The sequence below is a fragment of the Paroedura picta genome, chromosome 11 (assembly GCF_049243985.1).
Source record: "Paroedura picta isolate Pp20150507F chromosome 11, Ppicta_v3.0, whole genome shotgun sequence".
In the NCBI taxonomy this organism is placed as follows: Eukaryota; Metazoa; Chordata; class Lepidosauria; order Squamata; family Gekkonidae; genus Paroedura; species Paroedura picta.
This window is the reverse complement of record NC_135379.1, coordinates 62,486,328-62,513,622: the sequence shown is the minus strand read 5'-3', so window position 1 is coordinate 62,513,622 and position 27,295 is coordinate 62,486,328. Positions and strand designations below refer to the sequence as shown.

Sequence of the window (27,295 nt, the reverse complement as noted above, 5' to 3'; positions counted from 1 at the left end):
GCCAGCCCAGCCAAGCCCAGCCCCCCCCCCCCCATTGTGCCAGGTGAGAGAAGAGGAGCACAGGCCCAGCCTCAGCCTGGGAGACGGTCTTTCTGGCGTACAGGAAACTGGCTGCTTCCACGTTGCGTCCCTTTCTGCTCCAGGCTCTAAAGGGAAAGACATTTAGGGGTCGGCATTTGGGCAGTCCACACCTCTGATGCGCCAGGACCTCTCTGGGGGAATATGACTGCAACTCATTCACGAGCTCTTCCTGCGGGCAGCCATCCCTCTTGGTGGACAGCTTTGGAGTGACGGGAACGGTGCTTTTAAGGGGTTCCCGTCCCCCCGGCTCTCCTAATGGCCCTTCCAAAGCATTGATGGAGAGTGGAGATGAAGAGCATTGCGCCAGCCACAGACGGGGAGTGCAGAGGCCAAAACTGCCACATCTGCGGATCATGATCCAGTGGAAGCCTCCCCTCCCACCCAGGGCCAGGTTTGGCAGCTGCCCAAAAAAGGGGCTGGAACAAAGAGGTTTGGCCTCTCCCCATGAGCGCATCCCGTCACATGCTGGCAGGGCCAGGTGTGAGGAGTGATCGGCTATGGCCACCAGCTAGTTCATCTGCAAGGACAGCTCCCCCGCCCCCCCTCCCCGCAGTCTTGTGGACTCTGGCTTAGGATGTTCATGGAGCATTTGGAGCTGTGCCTGGGGAGGGGAGTTTGGGGAGGGGATGGAAGCCAGGGGGGCTGGGATGTCACTCTAGGGGTTCTGCATTTTATGGGGTACCAGAGAGCAGGGTTAGTCAACCTGTGGTTCTCCAGATGTTCATGGACTACAATTCTCATGAGCCCCTGCCAGCAAACACTGGCAGGGGCTCATGGAATTGTTGTCCATGAACATCTGGAGGACCACAGGTTGACTACCCCTGCCGCAGAGTACTTCAAAGCTGCCATTCCCTCCATCTATGGCTTGGGAGCAAAACTGGAGATTTGGGGGGTGGACCGTGGGGAGGGCAGGGTGGGGGCGGGAGAGAACTCCAGGGGTGCTCATGCCATTGAGTCCTCTCTCCAAAGCAGCCATGTTCTCCAGAGAAACTGATGTCTGCAATCAACAGTAATAGCAGGAGCTCTCCAGATGTTACCTGGAGATTGGTAACCCTGTTTCCAGGGATCCTGATTTCAGTCACCAGGAGAGCAGTTGTAATTATAGGAGAACTCCAGGCCCCTCCTGGAGATTGGTAACCTGAACTCACAACCCTACTTGGGTCCATTCAGGGGGGCCAGCGAACAGGGGTCTTCATTGGAAGAGTCTAGTTACGTGTGGGGAGACCATTCTGATAGAGGGGCTGTGCCCTGAGGGAGGGCAAAGGCCCCCTCCACTTGGAGGTCTCATTGGGGTGGATGGAGACACACGAGTCGGGGTCAGAGGGGTTTCCAAATCACCATTGCTGGTGCCTCGGTTGCTTCTACTGGACTGCCTGTGCCTTTGTTTCCAGCAGGTGACCACGTTTTGATAGCCCCACATCCCATGTTGCTCTCCCAACCTGCACAGGAGAAAGGAGATGGGGGCAAACAGGAAGTGGTCCAGATCCCAAGTCTGAAGCAAGCGCAAAGCACCGTTGTCCATCTGAGCAGTATGTCCCCCAGTTTTCTGGAGCCCCCAATAACTTGTAAGCGTCTTCTGCACTCTCTCAACCCTGTCACCTTATCAGAGAAATAAAGCTGAGGAATAGGATTGTACATAATTCCAGGTAGGGAAGCTGTCCTCCAGGTGGGACCTGGGGACCTCCAGGTATTACAGCTCATTTACGGTTGGCAAAGATCAATTCCCCTGCAGAAAAGAGATGCTTTGGAGGGGGGACTCTCTGGCATGGGGCCCCGCTGGGGTCTCAGTCCTCCCCAGGCTCCACCCCCAAAGCTTCAGGAGTTTCCCAGGCTGGAGATGGCAACTGCCCTATTTCTCAGCAGCTGTGGCCACCTTAGCAGTGTCTACCTTGGCCAGGCCGATGATGCAGGTGAAATGCAGAAGGCTGTTCTGCTTCTGCCGTTTGCCTGACCGGCATGCAGGTCCAGAGGCAGCCCTCCCCTGAGCTGGCACAGCTGCCCTGAGCACGCTTTCGGGGAGGGTGGCCTGCCAGGGCCCAGGGCTCCAAGTCACAGAGCTGCCTTCTGCTGAATTTGACCCCTGGGTGTAGTCTGGAGCTTTTATTCCAATCCCAGGTCAATTCAGTCCCTGCCATCTCCACTGAATGTGCTTTCCATTTTGATTTTGTCCGATGATTGATCTGGAGTGACCCTACCTTTATCCTGCAATATCCTGGAGTGGATATAACCCTCAATATTTGAAGGATTAAGAAAGCATGAGAAAGCATGCGGAGCTCTGCCTGTTTTGAATTTGGGGTTGAACTCCATGCCCTGATTGCTCAGGGTGTCAGTTCCTGATTTCCAGGCTTAAAGGGGAAGCCCTAACTTGCCTTAAAGGGGAAGCCCTAACTTTTCTCAACAGAAGCTCCAGAAGCCTAAACATCTCTCATTTAGCAGACGTTGAAGACTGTAACTGGAAGGAAGGTTTCATAGCCTGTGAGCTGTGGGTCCTTTGAACCAAGGGAAGATTAATCTGGACCCTCTTAACCAGGGAGAGCTTGCCAGCTCTGGGGGCTCTGGGGTTGCCTTTGATCTTCGAGACACATGGGGGACAAGGGTGGTACCATTCTGGCAACAGAGCATGAGTCTCTTGCTAAGGCTACCTGCCACCATCACTGGAGCCAACCCTCCCATGCCAGCAATGGAAGCTATTCTGGGCTATCCTACTGCAAGGTGGCTGGGGGTCCCCCAGTGGCTCAGAGCATCACCAGCTGTGCATCCCAGGCTCCAGGCTTGGCTGGTAATGCTCCAGCAAACAGCAAGCAGCTATTTATTCAGGAAGCGAAGAACCAAATGGCCTCGTCGAAACGGTCCGATACAGGGAATAAAACAAAACTACTGTTGAAGCAATATTTGACCAGATGGCTCAAGCCATCCGTAGTGCTTGACGTTCAACAATTTATTATGTGTTTAGCATTGTTTGGCTAAACTAATCGGGGAAGATTAACCTTTGAAATGTGTGCGTTGATCTTATTCCTCAATCATCATGTTTTAGCTCTGTAAATAACAGCTGACATTTACAGATAACACAGCCAAATGCAAATATCCCACTCCACTGCATTTCAGGAAGGGCTTTCCACTTGGGAAGGAGCACAGGAGAAGGGAGGGCCTTCTTTTAAAATATGCAATATCCAAATTCATGGAATTTCCACATAGGGTTGCCAAGCTCCAGGTTAGGCCTGGTGCTCTCACAGGGGGAAAAAAAGGCATCTCCTCAGACCACAGAGATCTGCTCCCCTGGAGAAAGGGGGGGGGCTTTACAGGGCAGAGTCTCCAGCATCACATCTCTGCTGGGGTCCGTCCCCATCCCCCTCCTCAGTCTCTGCCCTCTAGTCTCCTGGAATTTCCCCACCAAATGAGAGAGAGAGAGAGAGAGAGAGAGAGAGAGGGAGGGAGAGAGGGGGGAGAGAGAGATGCTCCCCCTGAGCGCATCCCACTGAAGAGTTGTGGGTGCTCCATGTGCCAAAGGTCACTGAGCAGGAAGGGAGGGTCTGAGTGCACATCAAAGGGGAGGAGTTTTTTTATTATTAAGGATATGGTTTAGAATATTTTGGAAACCAAACTGAGAGTCTCTGGCTGCTAGCTGCCTAGGCTGAATGGGAAGTCTTCAGAAACGCTAAGTCCTTGCATTCTCCGGCATCACCCATCCCACTCAAATCTTGATGCAGATTCCATAGATGAGAAACTTTGAAAGAAATTTGCAGCCAAAGGGAGGTCTTAACAGGAAAGAGCAGGGGTTGCCACACACATGCATATGAAGAAGAAGAAGAAGAAGAAGAAGAAGAAGAAGAAGAAGAAGAAGAAGAAGAAGAAGAAGGAGGAGGAGGAGAAGAAGAAGAAGAAGAAGAAGAAGAAGAAGAAGAAGAAGAAGAAGAAGAAGAAGAAGAAGAGCTGGTTCTTATATGCCGCTTTTCTCTACGAGTCTCAAAGCGGCTTACAGTCACCTTCCCTTTCCTCTCCCCACAACAGACACCCTGTGGGGTGGGTGAGGCTGAAAGAGCCCCGATATTCCTGCTCGGTCAGAACAGTTTTATCAGTGCTGTGGCGAGCCCAAGGTCACCCAGCTGGCTGCATGTGGGGGAGTGCAGAATCGAACCCAGCATGCCAGATTAGAAGTCCACACTCCTAACCACGACACCAAACTGGCTCTCACACAAAGAGGTGAGGAAGTAACGCTGTTCCTGAGCCAGCCTCATCGGACCATGTTCAAGGAAGCACCTTTGGGTGCCTGCTTCCCCTAAAGGCGATGAAACCTGATGTTACCCAGCATGTGCCCATGACAGAAGAGCTGGAGGTATTGAATATGTATCTGTGAAATGGCCACGGGGACTTTTCCACTGGGTCTTGACCGGAGCCCAAGTTCTGTTCTTCATTGGGTTGCCTCCGGAAATGGTGCACCATCCCCACCAGTTAGCCATTAGCCACAGGGATCACTGTGCAGATCTCTCTAATTCCATCATAGAATGGATGCCATGGATGGAAGTATGTCCAGCGCTGCTCATCCCAATGACAAGCAAAGAGGTGCTGGAATCCTCTTCCTTCCAGCCAAATATCCCATCAGCCTCATCAAAGAGTTTGTGTGTCTCTTGACATTCCTCTGGCATATTATCCAAGCAGGAACTTGCCTTGAAATGTCAGTTCAGATGAGCCTATGAAATTGCCTTTCGTCTGCCAGACTCCCAGCCCATCCCCTTCAGTGTTGTTGATCCTTACTGTCTCACAATTTCATCTTTCCCAGCAATGTCGTTTGTCGTGGTGGAAAGTTGCCCCGCAAGAGATGGCCAACATCTGGCAAGCAACCCTGTAGGGCAGGGGTAGTCAAACTGCGGCCCTCCAGAGGTCTGTGGACTACAATTCCCAGGAGCCCCTGCCAGCGAATGCTGGCAGGGGCTCCTGGGAATTGTAGTCCACGGACCTCTGGAGGGCCGCAGTTTGACTACCCCTGCTGTAGGGCTTTCAAGGCAAAGATGCCATTTGTCTGCCTCTGGGAGAGACCCTGGATTTCCCAGGTGGTTTCCCTTCCAAGAATGACCAGGGCCAACCCTGTTTAGTTCCTGAGCTCTGATGCGATATATTTGCACCCCTATGAGGTGACCCCTTCCTTCCCTGTTACCTGCAGTTTCTCAGATATCTTCTCCAGTTACCTTCATGCTACAAAGGTGATCATGAGCAATTTGCCTGGTGCTGACCCTCTAGTGTTGGAACAGGAAAGAAGAGAGAAATCCCAAGGAATACTCAAACTGTGCAGTGGCCAAAGTTTGCATTAGGGACTTCATGTGCATGCAGTGTGGTAAACAACTTGTCTTGCTATCAGTGCTTCTCAACTTTTGGGGCCCCGAAAAAGGGATTTCTGTTTCTGCAGAAATGGGGAAAGCAGTGCCTGTTGGGATTCATGGCCGGACACCACTCTTCAAAGCTGTCCTAAATCCCAAGAAGCTGAGGACTGCCCTGCGCACACCGGCCATCATTCCATTGCATCACCCCCCTCGCTTCCCAGGAACCAAATCTGGACCAGAACTGGGAGCTACCACAAGAGACTTCTCCGAGCCCTCTCGATGGATGCTGGGATTCCAAACTCCTCATCGGAAATCCATAAAACCAAAAAAAAAAAAAAAAAAAAGAGTATAAAACGGAGACATTATATTTTTATTGATTGATTACCCGCTCTGTCATTTTGGACTCAGGTGCCGTAGACATACCCAGCGATACAGATGTGATTATTTTCCTTTAATGATGCTTCAAGGCCTTGCCCCACGTCACACCAGATACAACAATGCAGGTGCGATTACATGGTGCAAACCTACCCTTCGGATGACGAATCATCCATTAATCTCTCCGGTAGCCTGTTTTCTGAGACTGTCAGCAAAGTGGTGAGGAATTGGAAGGGGTGTCATGCAGACTGCTCTTATTAATACTGCTGTGGTTATGGCTCATTTGCCCAGGCACCAGAAAGGGTTGAACCATGTCTAGAAGTATCTCTTGTGTGAAAATCATCGCCTGTCACTGTTGTTCCTCCCCAGGGAACTATAACTGCGGCCCTCCAGATGTCCATGGACTACAATTCCCAGGAGCCCCTGCCAGCGGACGCTGGCAGGGGCTCCTGGGAATTGTAGTCCATGGACATCTGGAGGGCCGCAGTTTGACTACCCCAACAAAACGCTCTTTCATGTCACGGACACAAGACCCAAACATTCTGTTACGGACCAATCCCACTGGAAAACCCTTGAAGGAAGGTAAAATATATAATGTGCCCCTCCGTGTTTTCTGAGTGGATGTTGGGGAGGTTTATCACAAGGTCTCTCTCCAGTCCTCACCAGAAGGAGAATCTCCACCCAACAGCAGAGCCCGGGCTCCCTTTGGCCTTCTCTCAGCATGCCGTAGAAAAAGCCGTTCTCCTGGCAACACCACTTCACCACCAATAAATATCATAAATTAAAGGGATTCGGCCAATAGCTCCAGCGTGGCACACACACAACTCAAATAATCCACTGCTCTGGGACCATAACAAATTTTAATGTGTATTTTTTTTTTTACAGAATAAACGGAGGGCTGGGTTGCCATCTGCAACGGCTCAGACCAGCAGGAAGTGGATGCATGAATTACAAAATCCCACACAGTACCGAGTTACAAATTAAAATGAATGCTTCTGCCCAAAGGGAACAGAGATGTCAGATTTGGTGGCATCACACTGAGATAATATTCGAAACGGGCTTGCAGGATGGACCACAGAATGTCTGCTCCAAAGTTATAGCGCACGTACCCATAAGCAATTTACAGAATCGAAGTTAGGTTTGCATATACAGGAGTTGCAAAAAAGAGAAAACACACTGAAATAGAGAACACACACAACGGAAAGATGTATTTATAGAAACCTCCAAGTGCTCCACGGGGGTAAGCCAAGGCCAGCAATGGCAACTCTCAAACAGGAACAAAAATAAGGAAACCAAACCAGGACGGGGAAATCAATGCAGAGAAGGAAGTCCGAGGGAGACTTGAGCGCTTTCCTGCTTGTTCTCCAGAAATAGTCCTTGTGTGCGACCAGGAGATTTGGAGGCTGGACAGGGTTGCCATCTGTGTGGGGGGAGGGCCACTTTCCAAACATACACAACTACATCCCCATCCGTGCCAACAGTTTACTGCTGGCGTTTGGAGAGGACTTGGGGCCCTCTTTGCCTTCTGCTTCTCCACGTGCAAAAGCAAACATCCCGCTTGGATAATGCCAGTGACGGCGGCCATCCCTGAACAGCCAAGGAGATCTGATGCTTCCCTTTTGTTGATCCAAAAAAGAAGAAGACAAGAAAAGAGTCGTCCCACCGAGCAGCCTTCCAAGACTCCAGGTAAATTCCCCCTCACGGGAAAAGACTAGTGACCATGTTCCAAAGAATGCCACGCATGAAGAAATCCGGATTGCCTCTTCTCTCCTTTTTTGAAAAGAAATGGGTTTAATGTTTGGCTTTTATTTTATGTTTTTGTGTATGTCCTGACGAAGGTGCTCCTTTTGTGTAGAGAATTAGAGGACATTGGGTGCAGGGTGGTGGTTGGAAGTTAGGGTCAACTTTGCAGTCCGCTCCGTAGGTTTTACAGGCGATTTGCTCTTTGCTTTAAGAAGAGAAAGTGATATTGGAAAAAGTCAGCACTTTTTAGATTAAAGCAAAGCATCCTTCACAAAGCCACAAACAAGAAGCAGGACAGAAAGTCCATGGCTTGTAGCTATCCTCGCACCTGCGGAAGAAGTTATAAGATATTCGCTCATCTTGCAGATTTTCCAATGCTCCTTTATAAGGCTGTTTAAACATATACATTTTTTTATACACTTAATTAGCTCGCCCGCTTGGCTCTGGCGCCCATGACTGCCTTGGCATGCACTGCAAACAACAATACACACAAGAGATTTCAGTCCCACAATGAAGTGCTTTTGTTTTCTTGCATGTCTCTCTCTGTCTTTCTGTTTCCCTTTTGGCATCGTAATCCAATTACCGGAGGGCAGGAGGAGCCAAGAGAACGCCTCTGTCCCTCCAAGCATTTGAAACAAGAAGAGAAGGACCGGTGAAGCTGCTTTCCAAAGAGAACATTCGCACCTGTCAGAGCAGTTCTTGGACAACTAACAAACACTGACAGTAAGTCCTTCTGAAAATCAACCTGCCTGCCCGCCTACCTTGCAACCCCCCCCCCCCCACATAAGCCCAAACCCAACGCAGGAGCCCTCCTCCGGTCTTACAAAAACTGCAAGAACAGGAGGGCTCTTCCTGCCTCTCATGAGCCTTCAGGTGTGGTCTGGCTTGGTGGGACACAAGATCCGAAAGGGCTTGTCATCTGCCTTCTCCTCAGTCAGACCCTTGGTCCATCCAGAGCAGAACTGTCTACTCAGACCAGCAGAGGCTCTCCAGGGATCTCAAGGGGAGGTTTTTCACAATAACAACGTCCTCCTCCGTTTTGACTGGAGATGCCAGGGATTGAACCTGGGACCCTCTGCATTCCAAGCAGGTGTTCTACCACTGACTCGGAGCCACGGTCCCATCCCCCAAAAGTGTACACATGAAGCTGCCTTGTATGGCATCAGACCGGTGGTCCCTTATGGTCAGTGCTGTCTACACCGATTGGCAGCAGCCCTCCAGGGTCTCAGGCAGAGGGGGGTCTTCCACATCACCTCCTGCCTGGTCCTTTTTGACTGCAGGGGCAAAGCAGAACCTCTTCTGCTGAGCCACAACCACTGCCTCTAACACGACTATTAACAGCAGCAATGCTTATTTCTTATTGACTAATAAGAAGGTTCTTATTGACTAATAAGAAGGGTGCAAACAAGTCTGTAAGCCTTTTCACTATTCAGGGGAGGTGCAGCTACCCTCCCTCTGTTTAAAAGCCCTCAAAGGGCTCTAGGGGCCATCGCTAGTTAAAGGATCCCACTCAGTTCTGCCTGGATGAATGAAGGGGTGCCATTGAGAAGCAATAGCCAGTGGCCACCTGTAAGGGCTTGGATGACATCTAGAACAAGCGCTAGTTGCAGCTGGGCTGAATGAAGTCCCTGGGCGACACTGGATCTCACCTCGTGTCAGAGGAAGGATGCTGTGCCCTTTCAGATGGTGATTTCTGCAAGCTATTCTGGGAGGTTATCAACTTTATCTTTCCTCACTGCCAGAATCATTGATGCAGTATGGTGTCTTTGGCAGACCAACAGACAGGCGTACATGCAAAAATCTGCTCGCTTAACATGATATAATTAAAATGGTGAAGGCAGGGGAATGGCAAGAAATAAGAAATAAGGCCAGGTTTGGAACGGCAAGAGATTTCAGAGGTCCTTTAGTCTTTGGCAGTGATAACAGATAGTTGTTGCTGGGGCAGGCTGTGAGTAGGATTGGGAGCTCACCTTGAGGTGCTGCCTGGTGATCTGAGGGTGGAGCTTAGGGAGGCCGGGAAGAGGAGAGAGCTCCTTCTAGAGCAGCCATTTTAGTTATGGGAACTGCTCTCTGCCATCTGGGGATCAGTTGCAATTTTAGGAAATCTCCAGGTCCTGTCTGGAGCTTGGCAACCCAAACTGAGAACTATTTGCTTTTCCGTGCCGGCAACGGCAGAGCACTTGAGCAATCCCTTGGGACGGTGGCTTGACCTGCTGGGCCTAGTCTGTGTCGTTTTGCATCATTTAACGCAGGGGTAGTCAAACTGCGGCCCTCCAGATGTCCATGGACTACAATTCCCAGGAGCCCCTTGCCAGCGAATGCTGGCAGGGGGCTCCTGGGAATTGTAGTCCATGGACATCTGGAGGGCCGCAGTTTGACTATCCCTGATTTATCATGTCACACGGACCCTCACGCTTCGCTTTGGGTTTGCTCTTTAGGCTGCAACCCTCGTCCTGTGACTTCACTTACTGAATGGCCTGCCCTGCTGGGGGGGCGTGGGCTCCCTGTGCTGCAGTCTGTCTGGAGCCCAGTTAGAGAGGCGGACTACAAATAATATCACGAAACAGCCAGGGCGGGGGGGAGGGCCTCGATGGGGTAAAATACCGTGGCATATAATATTTTTGGCTCGGAATCTACATGTAATATTTATGAACAATTGGAGTCAACCTCATTTTCCTGTCTTCAGAATGCACTTCTCTTATTCCCCGCCTTTCTCCCCAATGGGGAGCACAGGCAGACTCCTCTCACAGCAGCCCTGCCGTCCTAGTCTGGCCTCAGCCCTTGCAAGAGGCATCCCCCTGGCGCTGCAGAGCTGTCGCTAGAGACCAAGAGATGTTGCAGTGGTCAAGAAAGGCGGGCAGGGCAGATCTCACCCGCAGCTAAGAAGGAACAAAAACTCATCCGCAGAGTCTGCTAACTGATCCCAAGTTGAACAACAACAATAACTACCACAACCCCCATCTGCCCAAGCCTGCCAGAAAAAGATTCCGCCCCAGTTTTTAAAATCTGTTGGCCCATACTGTTAATTTATCGTGTGAAAACCGGTTAACTCAATAGCGTAGTGACCTCATGCCCCGTAATTCACTGGTCTAAGTGCTCTAAAGGCATTCCAAGTGCATTCTATGATCTGCCCACTCAGTTGCCATGCCCCCGCCAGCAGTGGGGAAATCCCCGTCCTTGCCCCCCGCCCCCAATCTGCTGGCCATTGGACGGCTTCCCCAGAGCCAACGGAGGCCTAGGCCAGCACTGCCACTAACTCAGTGATGTCACTTCTGGAAGGCGCTGGAAGTGATGTCATCATGGCACCAGCAATGCAAGGCTGTCCTGGCTTCAGAAAGGATTTCTGCCTAGACCCCCTTTTGTCCTTCTAAGTCCCTTCCCCTGTTGCCTGCCAGCCCCCCTGTCTTCCAGGAGCTGCCCCTCTCCTGTGGGTAACTCCAGGGCTGAGTCAGGTGACCCAAAGCCCCATGCCCGTCAAAGCAACGTTGGAGTCAAGCGGGTGGGCACCCCAACCTACTGAGCACATGGGGAGCAAGGGCTTTCTCCCTCTGCCAACTTTGCCCAAGGAAACAGTTTCGTCAATTTTCTCTGTTGAGATTAAGGTTACCAATCTCCAGGTGGCAGCTGGAGATCTGAGATTATGCCTGATCTCCAGACAGCAGAGATCCATTCCCTCAGAGAAAATAGCTGCTGTGCAAGGTGGGGTCTATGGCATTACACCCTGTGGAGGTCACTCCCCCCCCCACACACACCCTCCACAGACTTCACCCCCCAAATCCCCAGGAATTTCCAAGCCAGATCTGGCAACGCTCATTGGGAAACGCACATGGCATGACAGTTTGCAAAACCCATGGGGAGCCTGGGGAGGGTTGTTGCAACTCTGGGGTTGCCAGTCTCCGAGTGGAGCCTGGGGTCTCATGGGATTTCAGCTGGCCTTCCGAGTACAGTGATCAGTTCCTGTGGACAGCTGAGTTTATGGCGATGCACAGGGTTGAGATCTTTCCCAAATCTCCAGGAATAACCCAGTCCAGAGTGGGCAACCCTAAGCAATGGGCAGCAGGCCCCAGAGAGGCAAAGCATGCCCCCCCCCCAGCAGCTCATGTGGCCAGAAACACACATCTTTGCCTCCCGTGTCCTTCTGCCTGCCTGCCTCCCTCTGGGGGCCAGACATTTTCCTGGCCCTCCTGCCTTCCTGCGTTTGCATCACCTGCAAAGAATCCCAGAGTCCTTCTGAAATGGGGCCTGCCAAGGTCCTTCACCCTGGACAGAGCACAAGCTGCTCTTGCCAGAACTGTGTGTCCCACCAAAACCAAATGGAATGGACCACAGACGAAGGGAGTAGTCAAACAAGAGGGAAAGAGATATTTTCCAACACCAATGGAACAGAATGGACACAAGAAAGCACGTCCCTACTCAATATAACTTGGTTAAGTATCAAATTCTTTTTTTCTGTTATGTGTGAACTTTATCACAGCCATGATGAGCCAACAGTCACCCAGCTGGCTGCCGCTCTTAGGCATGACACCAAGCTGGCTCTCTTGAGTGTGGAGATGAGTGGTAATTCCAGGAGTTCTCCAGCCAGGCTCCTGGATCTGCTGCTACTCAAACAGCCAACGAGGGGGCAAAGAGCTTATGGCCCTTTGTGGCTGGAAGGGCTATTAACATTTTGAACCAATAAGCGTTGTTTAACTTGGTCCACGATTATTACAAAACTGATTGTCCTCGAAGTTATAAAGTTTAAATTGATCTCTAGCTGTGCTGCTAGTTGGGTTGCAAGTTCTGGGCTGGGAGATTTGGGGGGGGGGTACAGTCTGGAGATGGGCTTCAGAAGGGGAGGGGCCCTAACAGCAGGGTGCAATGCCAGAGAACCCACCCTCCAAAAGACCCACGTTCCCCAGGGGAACTGACCTCAGTCACTTGGAGATTAGCTGTAGTTCAAAAAGGTCTTCAGGCCCCACCTGGATGCTGGCATCTCTACTTGTATTGCGCTCAATGCAGGTTGGGCCTGGGAGTGGGGCTGTGGTTGGCTGCTCTGCCTGGTCAAGAGCATCAGGCTCTGTGTGCAAGGAGCAGTCCTGCCAGGGCTTCCTAGAGCTGCTCTTGCACCCTCACCCCCTGCCCATTTGACTCACATGCCCAGGCCAAGAGCAGTAAAAGCCTACAAGTGTTGAAAATGGCTTCTCGTACCTGATTGTGGGCTTTGTTTGGGGATTTTGGTATCTGTGGGAGGGCCAGCCGTGGGTCGCATGCGCTGGCTGGCCGAGTTCTGTATGCTGCTGGGCATGGCTGCGGAGACGTTCTTGCGTGGCTTATCCTGCAGCCACATTGGCGACGCTTCGAAGGCCTGCATCCGCCGGGCGTGGCTGTTGGCGCTGACTTTGAGGTAGGCCTGGGCCTTGTACTCCTGGAGGTCTCCGTAATTGGCATCGGTCACCCTGCACTCATACAACCCCTCGTCCTTTTTCCGGACTTTGGAGATCTGCAGCTTGTGGGAGATGTCATTCCCCTGGACCTTCACTGTCTGCAGGAAGGCGAGAAATAGAAGATCAAACCCAATCCCAACCACCCAGACAAAATAGCAATACATGGCATTGACAGAATCCTGTCTCCAGAATGCAGAAGGTGTGATGGACAGCACTTTAAAATTCGGGTAGGAGAGTGAATGGTCAAAAATCCTCCCTAGGCAGAGAAAGAGCCAGACTCCACAGGCTGTTCAGAGAGCCCTGACTGGCCAGCCAGAACTGAGAGGGAGCTGGCCTGTGGCTGCGTGCTGGACAGAGATCAAGTCTGAGCATGACAGAACCTCTGCTCTGTCTACTCTGAGGAAAAAACTCTGCTTAGAGAACTAACAGTGTCTGGACAACCAGGGCAGATATTTGGCAGTGGGGATTTGGGCAGTGAGGTGTTAACTCCCAATTCAGGCCAATTTAGAAGGAGAAGCCTTCTAAGGAGACTAGGAGGATCCCTGACAAATTTGAAAGGGGAAATCTGGTATGTGTATTTCCCCAGACTCCTGTGTGTGGGAAAGGGGTTAAGACTCTGCCATAAGCAGTGGGATATTGGCTCATCCAGAAAGGGGGGAATGGTGGTAAATAAGAGTGCACACTTTCTAGGAGCCAGGGGAGTTTGGTGGAGCTCAGAAAGACAAAGATAAAAAAAAATAAACCAATGTGTTTTAGGATAAGCACAGTAATGAAACCTCCGTTTAAAAGTAATTTCTGCACCTGAAAGAAAAGCCTATGAACATCTAAAAAGCCTACAACAGAGAACCCCCACTACTATTAAAGGGAAAATTTACCACAGAATAGGAATGTATTTTACCACAGAATAGGACTATCATATGCCCCACCCTTTAAAAACATTCCCAAAAGAAACACTCCTTCAAACATATCTTAGGATAAGGACTCCTTCAACTGAGACTCAGCTTGCAGATGTTCTTTTAAAAGGTGCACATCTTTGTGGAGGGAAATCCTCGTTCAGAAGCAGCCTGTCACACTGAGTTTTGGAGGCATCCACTTGAGGCCGAGAGAACTCCTGGAACTACAGCTGATCTCCAGCTACAGAGGTTAGGCCTCCGGGAGGAAATGGCTGCTCGCAGGGGTAGTCAAACTGCGGCCCTCCAGATGTCCATGGACTACAATTCCCACGAGCCCCTGCCAGCATCCGCTGGCAGGGGCTCCTGGGAATTGTGGTCCATGGACATCTGGAGGGCCGCAGTTTGACTACCCCTATGCTAGACCCTGCTGAGCCCACTTCCCAAGCTACACCCTTCCTGAAAACCTCCAGCAATTGTCCACTCTGGCAACTGTATGGAACCCGTCCAAATAATGAGGACACAAACGCACACGGATTAAATGCTTGGAGCTTGTAAGGCATGCTCAGCCTCTTACCTACAAGGTGATGCCAGGTTCTGACAATATAGCCAGAAATAGAGGATAACAAGTATAAAAAAACAGGACCCTCTCAAAGGCCCTCGATCTGCCAAAACCTGCTCAAAACCTGCTCCATATATATTTCGATAGCATAATACCTTTGATCAGGGCATCACTATTCCTGCCTTTAACTGCAGCGAATGTTTAAGAATCAGATTCCCCCCAGGGAACTACTTTCAATAAATTAATAAGTGGAAGCACTTCCTTAATTCAACCTAATTCCAGGGAGCAGGCCATTCTGCACCCCTGAGCACCTCAGCCTCTGAGGCCCGGCAGCTAAAATGGGTGGTTGTGCCTGAGCCTTGCTGGAAGCACCAGGCTTGAAGCCAGCTGCAGGTGAATGCTCCCACTGGTTTCTGCTGGATGTGCATGCTCCAGTGGGGTGAGCATGGCCAACTCCAGGTCTGAACGTTCCTGGAGAAGGGGGGGGGGTATGGGGAAGGCAGATTCTGGGAGGAGATGCAGTGTCCTAAAGACCACACTCCAAAGGGACCATATTATGCAGGGGAACTGGTCGCTGTAGTCCAAGGGGCAGCTGTAAGACTGAGGGATCTCCATCCTGCCCCCACTGGGGGAGGGGGTAGCTGGCAGCCCGGAGTTGTGTTCAGCACAATTTGCAGAGCGTTTTTTGGGTTGTGGCTAAGGAGCTGACTCCTGTGCATCTTTACCAGGATGAAAATCATATGGATTTTAATGGGTCATCCAAAGGAAGCTCAGGATTGCGGAACAAATTGATGGTTTGTGTCCTGTTACTTGGGCCTCACTTGGGCTGATGTGTCTTTTAAACTATTCCGTCCACTTAATGCTGAATTGGTTTGTCCTTGGCCGCCCCTACAGAAGAGCTCAACACCAGCCATTCCTGGGATGGACCTCTGAAGACATGGAGTCCATTCCAGCTTTTGCCAATTAACAAAGGCCTTGCTGGGCGTAAGGCTGGGCCTTGCTGGCCAATTAACAAAGGCCTTGCTGGGCGTACCACTTTCTTGGTACTGCAGGTCAGGAGATGTCACCTTGGAAACACCTGAGGATTGGTTCTTGATTGGACATAGAGAGTGACCTGCCATCTGGTTACTAAGCCTCTAAATCTAAATTAATTTGGTTGGTTTTTATTAGTAAGCCCCACATGGGAGATTGCTTAGGTTCTTGGTCTTACTTCTTGTTGGCCTTACTCCAAGGTCTGGTCTTTTTGTCTTTCCCTTTGGGGAATCTGATCATTCTGTGCTTTTGTCAAGTTTGTTCATCGTGGGTGCCAAATACTTTGTTGGTCAGCCTTCTCATGCTTTTGGACTTTACTTATGCTCTATGGACTATTGACCTTTGCAAAATGCTCTTACATGGGAATATTGAAATCAGAGTCCAGTAGCACCTTTAAGACCAACAATAGTGCAGGGGGTTGGACTAGATGACCCATGAGGTCCCTTCCAACTCTATGATTCTATGAAAGATTTATTCTAGGTGGGAGCTAAGCTCCCGCCTTGAATAAATCTTTGTTGGTCTTAAAGGTGCTACTGGACTCTGACTTTGTTGTGCTACTTCAGACCAACATGGCTCCCCATTTGAATCTATCCGTGTGAATATTGAGTATTCAGTTAATTATATTATATACTTCTGTTATTTTCTCACTGATGAGTAAATTAAATTGTAGCAATTAAAAAGTGTAATTTTTTAAAAAACCTTAATCTTTGAACCCATTTTAAATGTTACCTGCCCTAAGCATTGGAAAGGGGAGATATAAATAAATTAAATTATAGGATGCTTTAGGATGCTTTGGGCTGATCCTGCATTGAGCAGGGGGTTGGACTAGATGGCCTGTATGGCCCCTTCCAACTCCATGATTCTATGATTCTATGAAATAGAAACATATATTATTTTTAGTAGTAGTATAGTTTGTAGTGTGTGGACCTTAAAGAAATATCAATTATTTTATAAACCTCTGTCTGATGCTTGGAAGTGTTACAAGTAATGCCCACCCAGTACCTTCTTGGTTTTGGGGTCTCTCTTCCCTGGACTGGGTTGAGAGACCTTGCTTCCTCCCTAGATAGACTTAGAGGCCTTTCCCTGGACTCCTTAGTTCTTGGGACAGATTCAGGGGTGACAGCAGTCTACCAGAGGGAGTTTAGGGGGGTTATGTGTTTTATTTAAAAATAATACACTGCATATTACAGAACTACTATTTCTGCTACTCTTTTATAATATAAAACAAAAGGGGAGAACAACCTTTTTCTATGAGAAGAGAGATAAGAGAATACCAATACTATTATAATTTCCATTTTACAACTCTGTCATTCCATTCCATCTCATTGTACTGATCAATCTAGTCTAAGGTAGGACTACATTTTCTTCTGAGGTCTGATGTTAGCCTGTTGTGCAACAGATAGGTCAGTTTTGCCCTGGGACCTGGCCTCCCTCTCATAGGTTGACGCTGACCAGAGTTGGCCTGGCTGTCCAGTGGTCATCTCGCCTCTGCTTAAAATCCTCCTGAGGACACCTGCCCCACTGAGGAACTGCTTGGTCAGGAAATTCCTTCCAATGTTCTGGTCTAATCCAAAGCAACTCCACTCCATCCTCTATATGGCAGCCCCTTTCAATAACCCCCACTCCCACCCTCTTCCACAGTGCAAGGGCTGTGGAAGTCGATCTGTCTGAAGAATTAGACACAGCATTAAACATTGTTGTCTTAAAGGTTTCTCTGGACTCAGCCTCCTCTGCAGGCTCAAGAGACCCAGCTCCTTCATAGGACGGTCTCATTTCGACCCCCCCCCCCGGACACGTTCCACCTTGTCAACATCCTTCTTAAACTGAAGTGCCCCAAACAGAGCACAGGACTCCAACCAAGGCCTAGCTGGAGCAGGACAGAAGAGCCCTGTCCCATGTATCCTCATTTCTTCGGTTTTGTTTTTTCTCCTCAGATACCAAGGCCATAGGATCCTGGACATTGTCACAGTCGAATGAGAGCTGGGTTGTCTAAAATGGCTCCCACACATCAGCTCTTTTTGGAGATAGGTTGCGTTGTGAGCACTCCTATTCCAGTGGCTCATACGAACAGACCGATGGAATTCCTTGAAGGTCCTTGCAGTGGCTTCAGCTTTCCTCTGCCCTTTCAGATGCTCTCTCTGAGGAAGGCCTTCTGTCATCATGTTTGCTTTCACCTTCTGCTTTGGGCAAACAGTGGGGATGATTTAGGATTTTCACAGGTGTGCACGCACACAAAGACAGGGCAGGGAGCCCAGCCGTCTTGATGGCACCTTTTTGTTTTCCTCCAGCATTCTCTGTCCAAGACATGACTGCATGTGCAGCAAAGTGGGTGGACAACATTAAGTGGGGAGATTCCTGGCAATTTGGGGAGATTGAGGAGGGGAAGAACCTGGATCAGAATATAATGCCAAAGGCCACCTGTCAGAACAGCCATTTTTTTCCCCAGGGGAACTAATCTCTGTAGTCTGGAGATCAGTTATAATGTAGAGAGGTCTTCAGGCCCCACCTGGAAGTTGGCAAGCATCTGGAATTTTTGTAAAACTAGAACCTTCTGAATAAAACCCCCAATAATATCAATAGTCAAAGACTCAATGCATGCTATTTGGGTTATTTCATTAAAAGTTACAACAATCGTATCTGGAATGTCAGAACTGTCATTCCCAGATTGTGGACAGGGAGCCGACAGACTGTGGCTTGTGAGGCCCACGGCCGTTTGGCATCTGTGGCCAGGAGGAGTCTTCTGCACCCTTAATGGCCAGCAGAGCACAAGGCTTTGGGGAAGCGGATAAGGTCGCCAACTCCGGGCTGAGAAATCCTCCTAGAGAATCGAAGTAGATTCCAACACATGCAAAGCAAGTCCATCAGAAAGTCAGTGCAGGGGGGCCAGAAGGAAGGGGAGCACCCACATGTATGTGTGTGTGTGGGGGGGATGACCCTGTGGCCTTTGGGGTTGTGGGAAAGTGGCAGAGAAGTCTCTTTGGTCACCTACTTACACTTATTTTGGTTCCATCGTTGTCCAAATCTCTCTCTGGTAAGAGCTCTACCTGTTGGGAAACAGAGAACAGTTTTACAAGGAGAAAGACACCAGGGCCCAGCCCCACTTCCTTCCTTTTCGGCTGCAATGGTTACCAACCCCCAGGTGGTGGCTGGAGACTTCCTGGAATTGCAAATGATCTCCATGGCGCGGAGAGATCAGTTCCTCTAGAGCAGGGGTAGTCAAACTGCGGCCCTCCAGATGTCCATGGACTACAATTCCCAGAAGCCCCTGCCAGCATTTGCAGGAGAATGACACCAGGGCCCAGCCCCACTTCCTTCCTTTTCGGCTGCAATGGTTACCAACCCCCAGGTGGTGGCTGGAGACTTCCTGGAATTGCAAATGATCTCCATGGCGCGGAGAGATCAGTTCCTCTAGAGCAGGGGTAGTCAAACTGCGGCCCTCCAGATGTCCATGGACTACAATTCCCAGAAGCCCCTGCCAGCATTTGCAGGAGAATGACACCAGGGCCCAGCCCCACTTCCTTCCTTTTCGGCTGCAATGGTTACCAACCCCCAGGTGGTGGCTGGAGACTTCCTGGAATTGCAAATGATCTCCATGGCGCGGAGAGATCAGTTCCTCTAGAGCAGGGGTAGTCAAACCGCGGCCCTCCAGATGTCCATGGACTACAATTCCCAGAAGCCCCTGCCAGCATTTGCTGGCAGGGGCTTCTGGGAATTGTAGCCCATGGACATCTGGAGGGCCGCAGTTTGACTACCCCTGCTCTAGAGAAAATAGGCGCTTTGGGGGGGGGGGTCAATGCTATGGCATTATGACCTGCTGTGTTCCCCTCTCCCCCAACTCTGCCCTTCCTAGGCTCCAACCCCTGAATCTCCAGGAATTTCCCAGTCCATAGTTGGGAATCGTGTCTGCTACCTCCTTGCAACTTGAAGGGCCTCCAGTCATCTGCCCCACCCTGATGTTTTCCTCTACTGCAGTCCATGGTGATGGTCTCTACCAGACCCAGGTTACACCTTCTTGGTCTCGGCTGCAGCTTAGTCCAAGGTGGAGCAGGAGGAGGCTGAGCCAAGGAAAGGCTGTGGATAGGCTTGCCAGCTCTGGGTTGGAAATACCTGGAGAGGACAGGGACCTCCGAGTGGGGAATAATGCCATGGAATCCAGTCTGCAAAGCAGCCATCTTCTCCATGGGAACTAATCTTAGCTTTTTGGATATCAGCTATACTAGCAGGAGTTCTCACAGCCCCACCTGGATGTTGGCAACCCAAGGGACGAAGGACTTTCTAAGGAGAAGTGTCTGAATTTGTACTATGGTTTGTATCCACAAAAGCCAATTGTCTAAACCTAAGCATGAAAGAGAAAAACCTTCAGCTGTAAGTGATCCATTAATGGTCCCCTGAGTGAGAGCTCTCTGGTTCTAAGACACCCAGGGTTGGCAGCGGTGGCACAAAGTCTTGCCGATGGGCGCTTGCTCGGTGGGTCCTACACGGAGCCTACCGCTCTACTCTGAGCTAAGTTTGAATTCTGCCTCCGACTTAAGGAGTTGTTCCTCTGCAGGAAGCACCATTTCAGGGGTTGGAAAGTCTTCTTGGATGGTGTCCCCAGATCCGTTTCCCACTGGACCTCCAGCCAGCCTAATTCAAGAGTGTTCCCACTGTGGCATTCCTGGGGTTAGTGGGATTCCCCTTCTCTTTCCCCTTGCCTGGGAAAGGACAATGGGGAGACTCCACTCTCTGCAGGAAAGCAGCAGAGTGTCACACCAAGCTTTAAAGTGTTCTGGGATTTTTCCGGGAGCAGCAAAAGTACTTCCCCCAGCAGTTCTCACATTGCAAAATGGTGTGTGTGTGTGGGGGGGGGAGAGGTAGGAGGCCTCAGTGGAACAGGCTTCCTCAGGAGATGATGGGTTCTCCATCTTTGGAAATTTTGAAACAGAGGCTGGATAGCCATCTGACGGAGAGGCTGATTCTGTGAAGGCTCAAGGGGGTGGGAGGTTACAGTGGATAAGTGATAGGGTTGTGAGTGTCCTGCATAGTGCAGGGGGTTGGACTAGATGACCCATGAGGTCCCTTCCAACTCTATGACTATGATTATAGGCCTTTCTCCTCTATGGAGCCATTCCAAGCCCCTTTGGGTTCTCTCTCTCTCTCTCTCTACAGTGTGGCTGTGGAGATAAGTGTACCTTGATGTGGTAGAAACATAGCCATCTCCAGCCAGTGATGTTCCTCTCTTGACCAAATCTGAATCCCAAATCAATTTTCTAGTCATCCCACAAATCAGTTTGGTCACTGTGCATAAAGCCACCAGTTCTGCAAGACTTTTTGCTTAATTACTTGGGTCGTTGCCAGCTGGGACAGGGTTCCAAAGCCTTGGGTGCACCAACCCAGGGAGAAGGCAGAACCATTTTGGACGGCAAATCACAATGGACGGACCGGTTAAGAATCCAGGCATCCTTTCCTGGGGAAGGCTTGCATTGCATGCTAGTTGTGCCACCTATAGGAAGGAAAGTCCTCTTCCTTGCTGCAGCTAAGCAAGCGAACTGCATGGCTAGGAGAGAAGCTGATTGGCTGAAATGCAGTGGTATTTAATGCCTGTCAACAGAGCCAGCCTTCCAAAACTGGGGCATCACACAAAACAAGAGAGCAGGTTCCCTTCTGCTGCCAGAAAACTAGATGCTGCAGCAGTCAGAATACTGCACAAAAATTCTTAGCACAGGAACTTGTGTGTTAGAGATAAGAATTTTAGATAATCAATGGATTGGGGGGGGACAATAGTGCTAGAAATCAATGATATTCTTCCTTTATAAAGTAGGAAGATCTTAGATGAAATGGATACCCTCGAGGCGAGGGTGTCTGTCTGGGTTTTGCTGCTGCTTGGTTTGGGAAGCAAGGCTAGGTTGCTTCTGGTTGGGTTGATGGAACAAATCTAGTTAGTTTGCGTTAGTGAACCTTCAAGAAGGCAGGAGGACATGAGATCTCCCGGAGGAGAAAATTTACAGCAAGCAGTTTTCTGAATGGGAAGACCAAATCAGACCTTGTTCTCTGTTGAAGTGACACATGCCAGTGAATCCACTGGGGGAAAGCCTATCTGCTTGTCCTGTGACATGGGGAGGACATGTCTAAGGCAGGCAGGACTCAAACAGGCATTTCTCAAGCTCTGACATTTCCCCAGTTAAAGCTACAGAGGGGCACTTGGTCCCAACCCCTTGTGAGGTCTCTGGCTGCTGCTGCTGCTGCTGCTGCATTAACCGAAACTCTGGACTGGGCCTGTTCCCTTGATTCTCGCTTTCTCCATGAACATACACATGGCTGCCTTACTCTGAAGGAGACCTGTGGTCCACCCATCCAAGTCAGGAGCCAGTGGCTCCCAGGGGTCTTGTACATCTTTCCCATGCTCTGCCGCAAAGTCATGACCCTCCCGGGGTTTGGGGTGGCTGGTTTTCATAGGATTTTTAGGGGCAGCAAGCTGGTACCTGAGTGCCCGTCACCTCAGCTCCGGGTTCTTGGTCCTCGGCTGCCCGCAGAAACCACCACTGGATTTCCAGATACACGGAGGCAGACCCACTCTGGAACGCACAAGACATCTCCACGTTCTGCCCCTCCGTTGCCGTGACATTTCGAGGGAACTCAGTAAATTTGGCTGCAAGACAAAAGCAGACCTGAATGGGGTCCCTGTCCCCCAGTTTTCCCCATGGTCCTTTCCCCCTCCCCTCCCTCCTCCATCGACTCATTCACATTTGCTTGGGAGTAGATTTCATTCTAGTCTGTAGAGCAGAGGTGCCTAAACTGTGGCTCTCCAGATGTCCATGAACTACAGTTCCCATGAGACCCTGCTAGCATGTGCTGGCAGGGGCTCATGGGAATTGGAGTTCATGGGCATCTGGAGAGCCACAGTTTGGCCATCCCAGGTTTCCTTATAAACAAAAAAAAAAACTGGATCCCTGAGGGGCTTCCTGCGCCCATGGAGATGGGGACTTGGTAGCAAAGCAAGTGCTTACAGGGTACCCACCACTCCTCTTCCTCTTCCTCTTCCTCCTTCTCATATCTTTTCACACCTGTGTATTTTTGCTCCTCATTCTCTTCTCCCCCCCCCCCCAGTTTCTTCCTCCCCAGCCTTTCTCTTTCTTCTCTATATTGCTCAGGAAGCTCCTCAGGTCTGACGTTTCCCCGTCTGCCCCCAGTCCCTTTGGGTCTACAAGGTTAGGGCTAATTAAACCTGGAACTTCCCTAGAAGGCTACCCTGCAGCTTGCTGGCTTGAGGATTCAGTGGGGAGCCATTTGGGAATTCAGACTCAGAGACTGAGAGCATTTCATAGGCGAGGTTATAGCCTGTGGCTTATGACATGTGATACAGCTACCTGGAACAGCCTTTGGCTGGATGCATTCCGGTTATTGTGTGTTGTGACACACACTTCACACTGAGCCCTTTCAGTTGTGCATTTGCATTTTTCCCCTGTTGCTCCAGGCCAAAGAGAAGTGGCTGTTTCAGCCTAAGAGATTCGCTGGCTAAGAATTGCTCCCCCCCCGCCCCCCGGCGTTTGAGTGTGGCTACCCCTCCTGAACATGCAGCACAGCGGAGCATCTGACAGCACATGTCAGAACCCAGGGTTCTGTGTGAACACAAGCAATACTTGGCTCCGCTTTCCACCGGCCCAAGGAACGTAGCAGGATGAGCACCATCCCGCCTGCTAGAGAAGACAAATGTAACGCGTAATAATCCCCCCATCAGCCACAACAACTTGTCAGCGGGACTGGAAGGGACAGGGGGAGGCGCAGCCTGCTTATCCGCTCCCTCCGACTGTGCCTGGGGGCGGGCTGACACCGGAGCTGGGGAAACAGCTGGATGTGAATGTTGGAGTCAAGGGACGCGATCAAAGGCCGGGACTTGCAGCCACGAACCAACCAGCCCTGCCTTGTTAAGCAGCCACATCGCAAAACAGGCACGAGCAAAGACATTTGGGATCCGATAGATCTGAGTTTTGAGTCTAGAAACCTCATCCCCCCCCCCCCAAGTACTCCCGGATTCAAACCCCGCTTTCTGACTCCCCCCCCCCATATCCTCGGGTGCCAGCTGGTGCCATCTATTCACCCTATTTCGAGGCCGTGCCCTGCCCTGGGGGGCCGCCTCTGCCCGCCCCCGGAGCCTGCTATGGGCGCCAAAGGGGCAAGCGAGGGGCGTTTCCGCGGCGTCCTCCTCTCCTGCCTCCATGCGGCGGCGGCCGGCCCGATGGGACCTCTCCATGGTGCTGAAACGAGGTCTCTCTGCGCCGCTTAGTCTCCCGCCGCGGGCGGCTTCTGCAGAGCGGCGGCTACTTGGCATGCAAGAGGCACCCTCGACGGGGGCGGGCGTGGCGGGCGCGGTGGGTGCGGTGGGGTGGGTGCAGGGGGGGGAGGACCTGGCGCGGGGAATAACAGAGTCGCCAGACGACAAGCACGGCTTGAAAATGGGGGGAAATGAGTCGGATATTGACGGGAGACGAGCCCAATCCGCCTCCGTGTCTCTGAGCTGGCGGGCTCCTGACAGTCCAACGAGACCTGACTCTTTAAGAAAAGGGAAATGCCCTCGGATCAGGGCGCATCTTCCTCGCCAGCGCGGCGGTCCTCCTGTTTACAAGTCGAGCGCAGCCCAGTGGCATTCGCTCCCGGGGAAATCCTCGCTCTTTCAGCTCCACGCAGCTTCCCCCTGCGGCCTCTCCCCCCCCCCATATATTGACCCCCGCCACACAGACACACACATCCCCCCCTGCAGTCTGGCCAAAAAGAGGAGAGGGTCTTACCTTGGGAAGAAAGTCCTTGCTGAATATATAAGACCGACAAGACGAGGCATCCAACAGAAGCCCAAAAGATCCCCATCATTCCCGAGCGAGAGGGAGGGGAAAGTCACATCGGGGGGATGCGGGGGGGGGGAGGAGGACAAAAATCCCGCACGCTCCGCCGAGCCACGCAGGGCAGCGACCTTCAGCGGGCGTTTGGGCGCCCCAGCCCCAGCCCCGGCCCCGGCCGCGCCAGCGCCAGCATGATGCTCGCGGCGACAGAGGCTGGACGGCCACGATCCGCTTCCGAGGGACAGAGGCGGGGCGGCGGCGAGAGGAGTGTTCGCGGGCGCCTTCTCCGCGCTTCCCTGGCCCTGCCGGCAGCTCCCGCCGCTGAGGACTGCGTGCGAAGCGCCCTCCCCAAACGTCGAGCCAGCTGGGCGAGGGAGGGAGGGAGGGAGGGAGGGAGGGAGAGGAGCTCGGCGGCGCTCGCCGCACTTCGGCGCCCCCCGCCCCGCCCCCGCCCCGCGCTCTGCTCGCCTCTCGCCCCGAACGGCCGCCTGCGCCCGACGCCCTCGGCGGCGGCCCCGCCCGCTGTCCATGGTGCTGAAGCGCCTCCGCGGGAGGGGGCGAGGGCCGCGGCACGCACAGACCGGGGTGGGGGTGCGCGTCCACACGCGCGCAAGCAAACCCGGGTCAATCGCGATGCCCCGAGCTTCTCCCCCCCCCGGCCAGCGCCAAGGCTCGGGGGTCGTATTCGAAGCAGGCTTTCCCCTAACTCCCCCCCCCCCCGCCAGAGGAGGCCGGCGTTAGCAGCGCAAGATTTTCCACGCGTGGGTCTGAATGCGGATGAGGACCCGCTCGCTCCGCAGAGAACTCCAGCCCCGGAACGTCTTTTCGAGCGGGGGAGACGTGAATTAAAAACGGCCGACAGACAGAGGCGAGCCTGTTCCAGCACCTTCCGCCGCCACCCCCCCCCCCTCCAGACAGCTCGGCCCTCGCTGAGGCTTTTCCAGGCCTCCTCCCGCGTCTCTTGACAAATCCTCCTCACTAGGGACCCTCGGGGAGGGGGGGGGGGTTACTCTGCTTTAATTCTGCTTATTCCGGGGGGGGGGGGGGAGAAGGATGGCTTCCGCAGGTCTTTGCTTGCTTCACGTGGCCTTGCAACATATATTCCAAAATGCATGAGATTCCTTGATGGTTGGGGGTCAGATGGAGTGCTGTGGCCACATTTTCAAGGCACTCCTGCGACTCCCAGTTAACATGTGGATGGGTTAGCAACAAGGGATTGTGAAAGAAGGAATCCCGCATTGGCTCTCCTTCCTCCTGAGAGGGGCTGGAGGCAAAGGGCCTCAGTCCCCCCGAGGAGAGTGCCTGCCTCCTCCCCTACTCAGGGAACCCATGGCAGCCCAGTCTGGACGGGGTGTCTCCCCTCCCTCGCTCCCCCCCCCATACACACACACATGAACCGCCTGGTGGCTGCGCTGCATTTCCTGCAGGCCGGGGAAGGACCGGAGTGAGCAAATCTGCATTCCAAACAAGCAAGCAAGCAAGATGCCAGAGGGGATGGGTGCAGCCCGCTAGCACTACTGGGATTGAGAAGGGCCCCGGCCAACTCTGTCGTAGGTCCAGAGCAAAACAAAGGTGGTTTGCTGTATAGCCTCCCTCTGCAGAGTGACTCTGGGCTCCCGGGCTGGGCTCCCAGGCAAGTGAAAACCTCCTTAGCTTCTGACCAGCTGGCTTCGTTGTGCTTACCTGGGCCGACCTTATACTAAAATCTCATCTCTGCCGTGAATGCATCAGGAATCCTTAGAGAAGCCACTCGACAATCCTCCTATCTATGGGCTCATCGTGATTGTGCTGATGAGGTCATATACTCAAACTGTGAGCATTGCAGTGTATGTTAGAGTAGCGATCCCCAACCTGTGGTCCGTTGACTAATTGGAGGTGGGTCCCGAAGGAAACCCCCCGGCCCTTTACTTCATCCCCCCCGGCCCTTTACAACACACTTCGGGTGTCATTGTCTCCCATCACTCCCAGATGGGACTATCTCGTTGCAGAGAAACAAGCTCAGGGTTCCCATTGATTTGTCCTTGTCATGAGTTAAAATTTCCATGAAAACAAAATGTTCCTTATGTTCATTGTTGTGTCGTGTCTGTATCTTATTTTGAAGGGATGTTTAAACATTACCATAGCGATCAGAGAGCGTTAGGGCAGTGGTTGAGAGTAGAGGAGTAAACTACCCCCCACACCAGGCCTCAGTAAAATTGTCAAGCGTTGAGTGGTCCCCGGTGACAAAAAGGTTGGGGACCACTGTGTTAGAGGGCTGGGAAGAAATTGCCCAAATGGAAACTAAGCCATGCAAGTCCCCCTGGCGCAAGATAGGTCTTCCCTCTTCAGTTCCCCGGTTCTGCTGAGCAGTTTCATACAGAGGGCTCACTGTCAGAGCATCTGCTTGGCATGCAGAAGGTCCCCGGTTCAATCCCCAACGTCTCCAGTTAGAGGGGTCGGGTTGTAAGTGATGTGAAAGACCTTGACCAGAGATACCAAAGAGCCACTGCCAGTCTGAGCAGAAGATGGCTCGAAGATATGATGCCATATAAAACAACTCATGTCGATGAGCCATTGGGGAAGGGCGGTGGGTCAGCGGTAGTGTCATCTATTGGCATGCCAAGGTTCCCACATTCAGTGGCTGACATCTCTCATGAAGAAGGTTCTGCAGTAGGTAGACGTTAAAGACTTCCAGTCAGAGACCCTGGAGATAAGACAAGATTGTCCTTGATGGACAGTCACCTGATTCAGTCTAAGAGACTGTCATGTGTTCATGGGTAGTGTTACCATGCCCAACAAAATAGATTGGAAGATGGATATACGTCACTAGAGGCCGGTCTGTGTTACAATCTGACAAAGATCACTGGCAGTCTTCAGGCACCAGCTGGACAGAGCCTTCTCCTGGATGCTTGAGGCTGATCCTGCACTGAGCAGAGGGTGGGACTGGATGGCCTGCATGGCCCCCTCCCACTCTAGGATTCTAGGAGTCTTGTTCAGCGGTGGAAGGGGCTGTCTAAGGAGGTGGGGAGCTCCCCCTCACTGGTGGTCTTCAAGCAGCAGCTGGACAGAGACATCCTGGATG

At 51.8% G+C, this 27,295-nt stretch overlaps 1 protein-coding gene across 2 annotated transcripts; it reads right to left on the bottom strand.

The window, feature by feature from the left end:
- Positions 1 to 6,617: 6,617 nt before the first annotated feature.
- Positions 6,618 to 24,693, bottom strand: VSTM2A (V-set and transmembrane domain containing 2A). Of its 2 annotated transcripts, none has more exons than XM_077303540.1 (5): positions 24,187 to 24,693; positions 21,883 to 22,049; positions 18,415 to 18,465; positions 12,702 to 13,035; positions 6,618 to 7,842 (listed from the first exon to the last, which is right to left on the bottom strand). In XM_077303540.1, exons 1-5 carry the CDS (start codon positions 24,263 to 24,265, stop codon positions 7,766 to 7,768), a joined length of 708 nt encoding a protein of 235 aa, XP_077159655.1. In that variant the 5' UTR covers positions 24,266 to 24,693; the 3' UTR covers positions 6,618 to 7,765. The 2 variants fall into 2 exon arrangements, with proteins under 2 accessions (XP_077159655.1, XP_077159654.1); XM_077303539.1 differs by having other exon boundaries at positions 6,618 to 7,719; positions 24,187 to 24,686.
- Positions 24,694 to 27,295: the final 2,602 nt, after the last annotated feature.

Bases quoted from the DNA above. Each gene is read 5' to 3' on its own strand.
- VSTM2A (XM_077303539.1), bottom strand. From the start codon at position 24,265: ATGATGGGGATCTTTTGGGCTTCTGTTGGATGCCTCGTCTTGTCGGTC. The intron at 13,036-18,414 runs GTAAGTAGGTGA...GCCTTCCTGCAG, and splicing joins ACGATGGAACCAAAATAAGT to ACAGTGAAGGTCCAGGGGAA. The intron at 7,720-12,701 runs GTACGAGAAGCC...CTCTTCTTAAAG, and splicing joins CAAACAAAGCCCACAATCAG to CAAAGAGCAAATCGCCTGTA.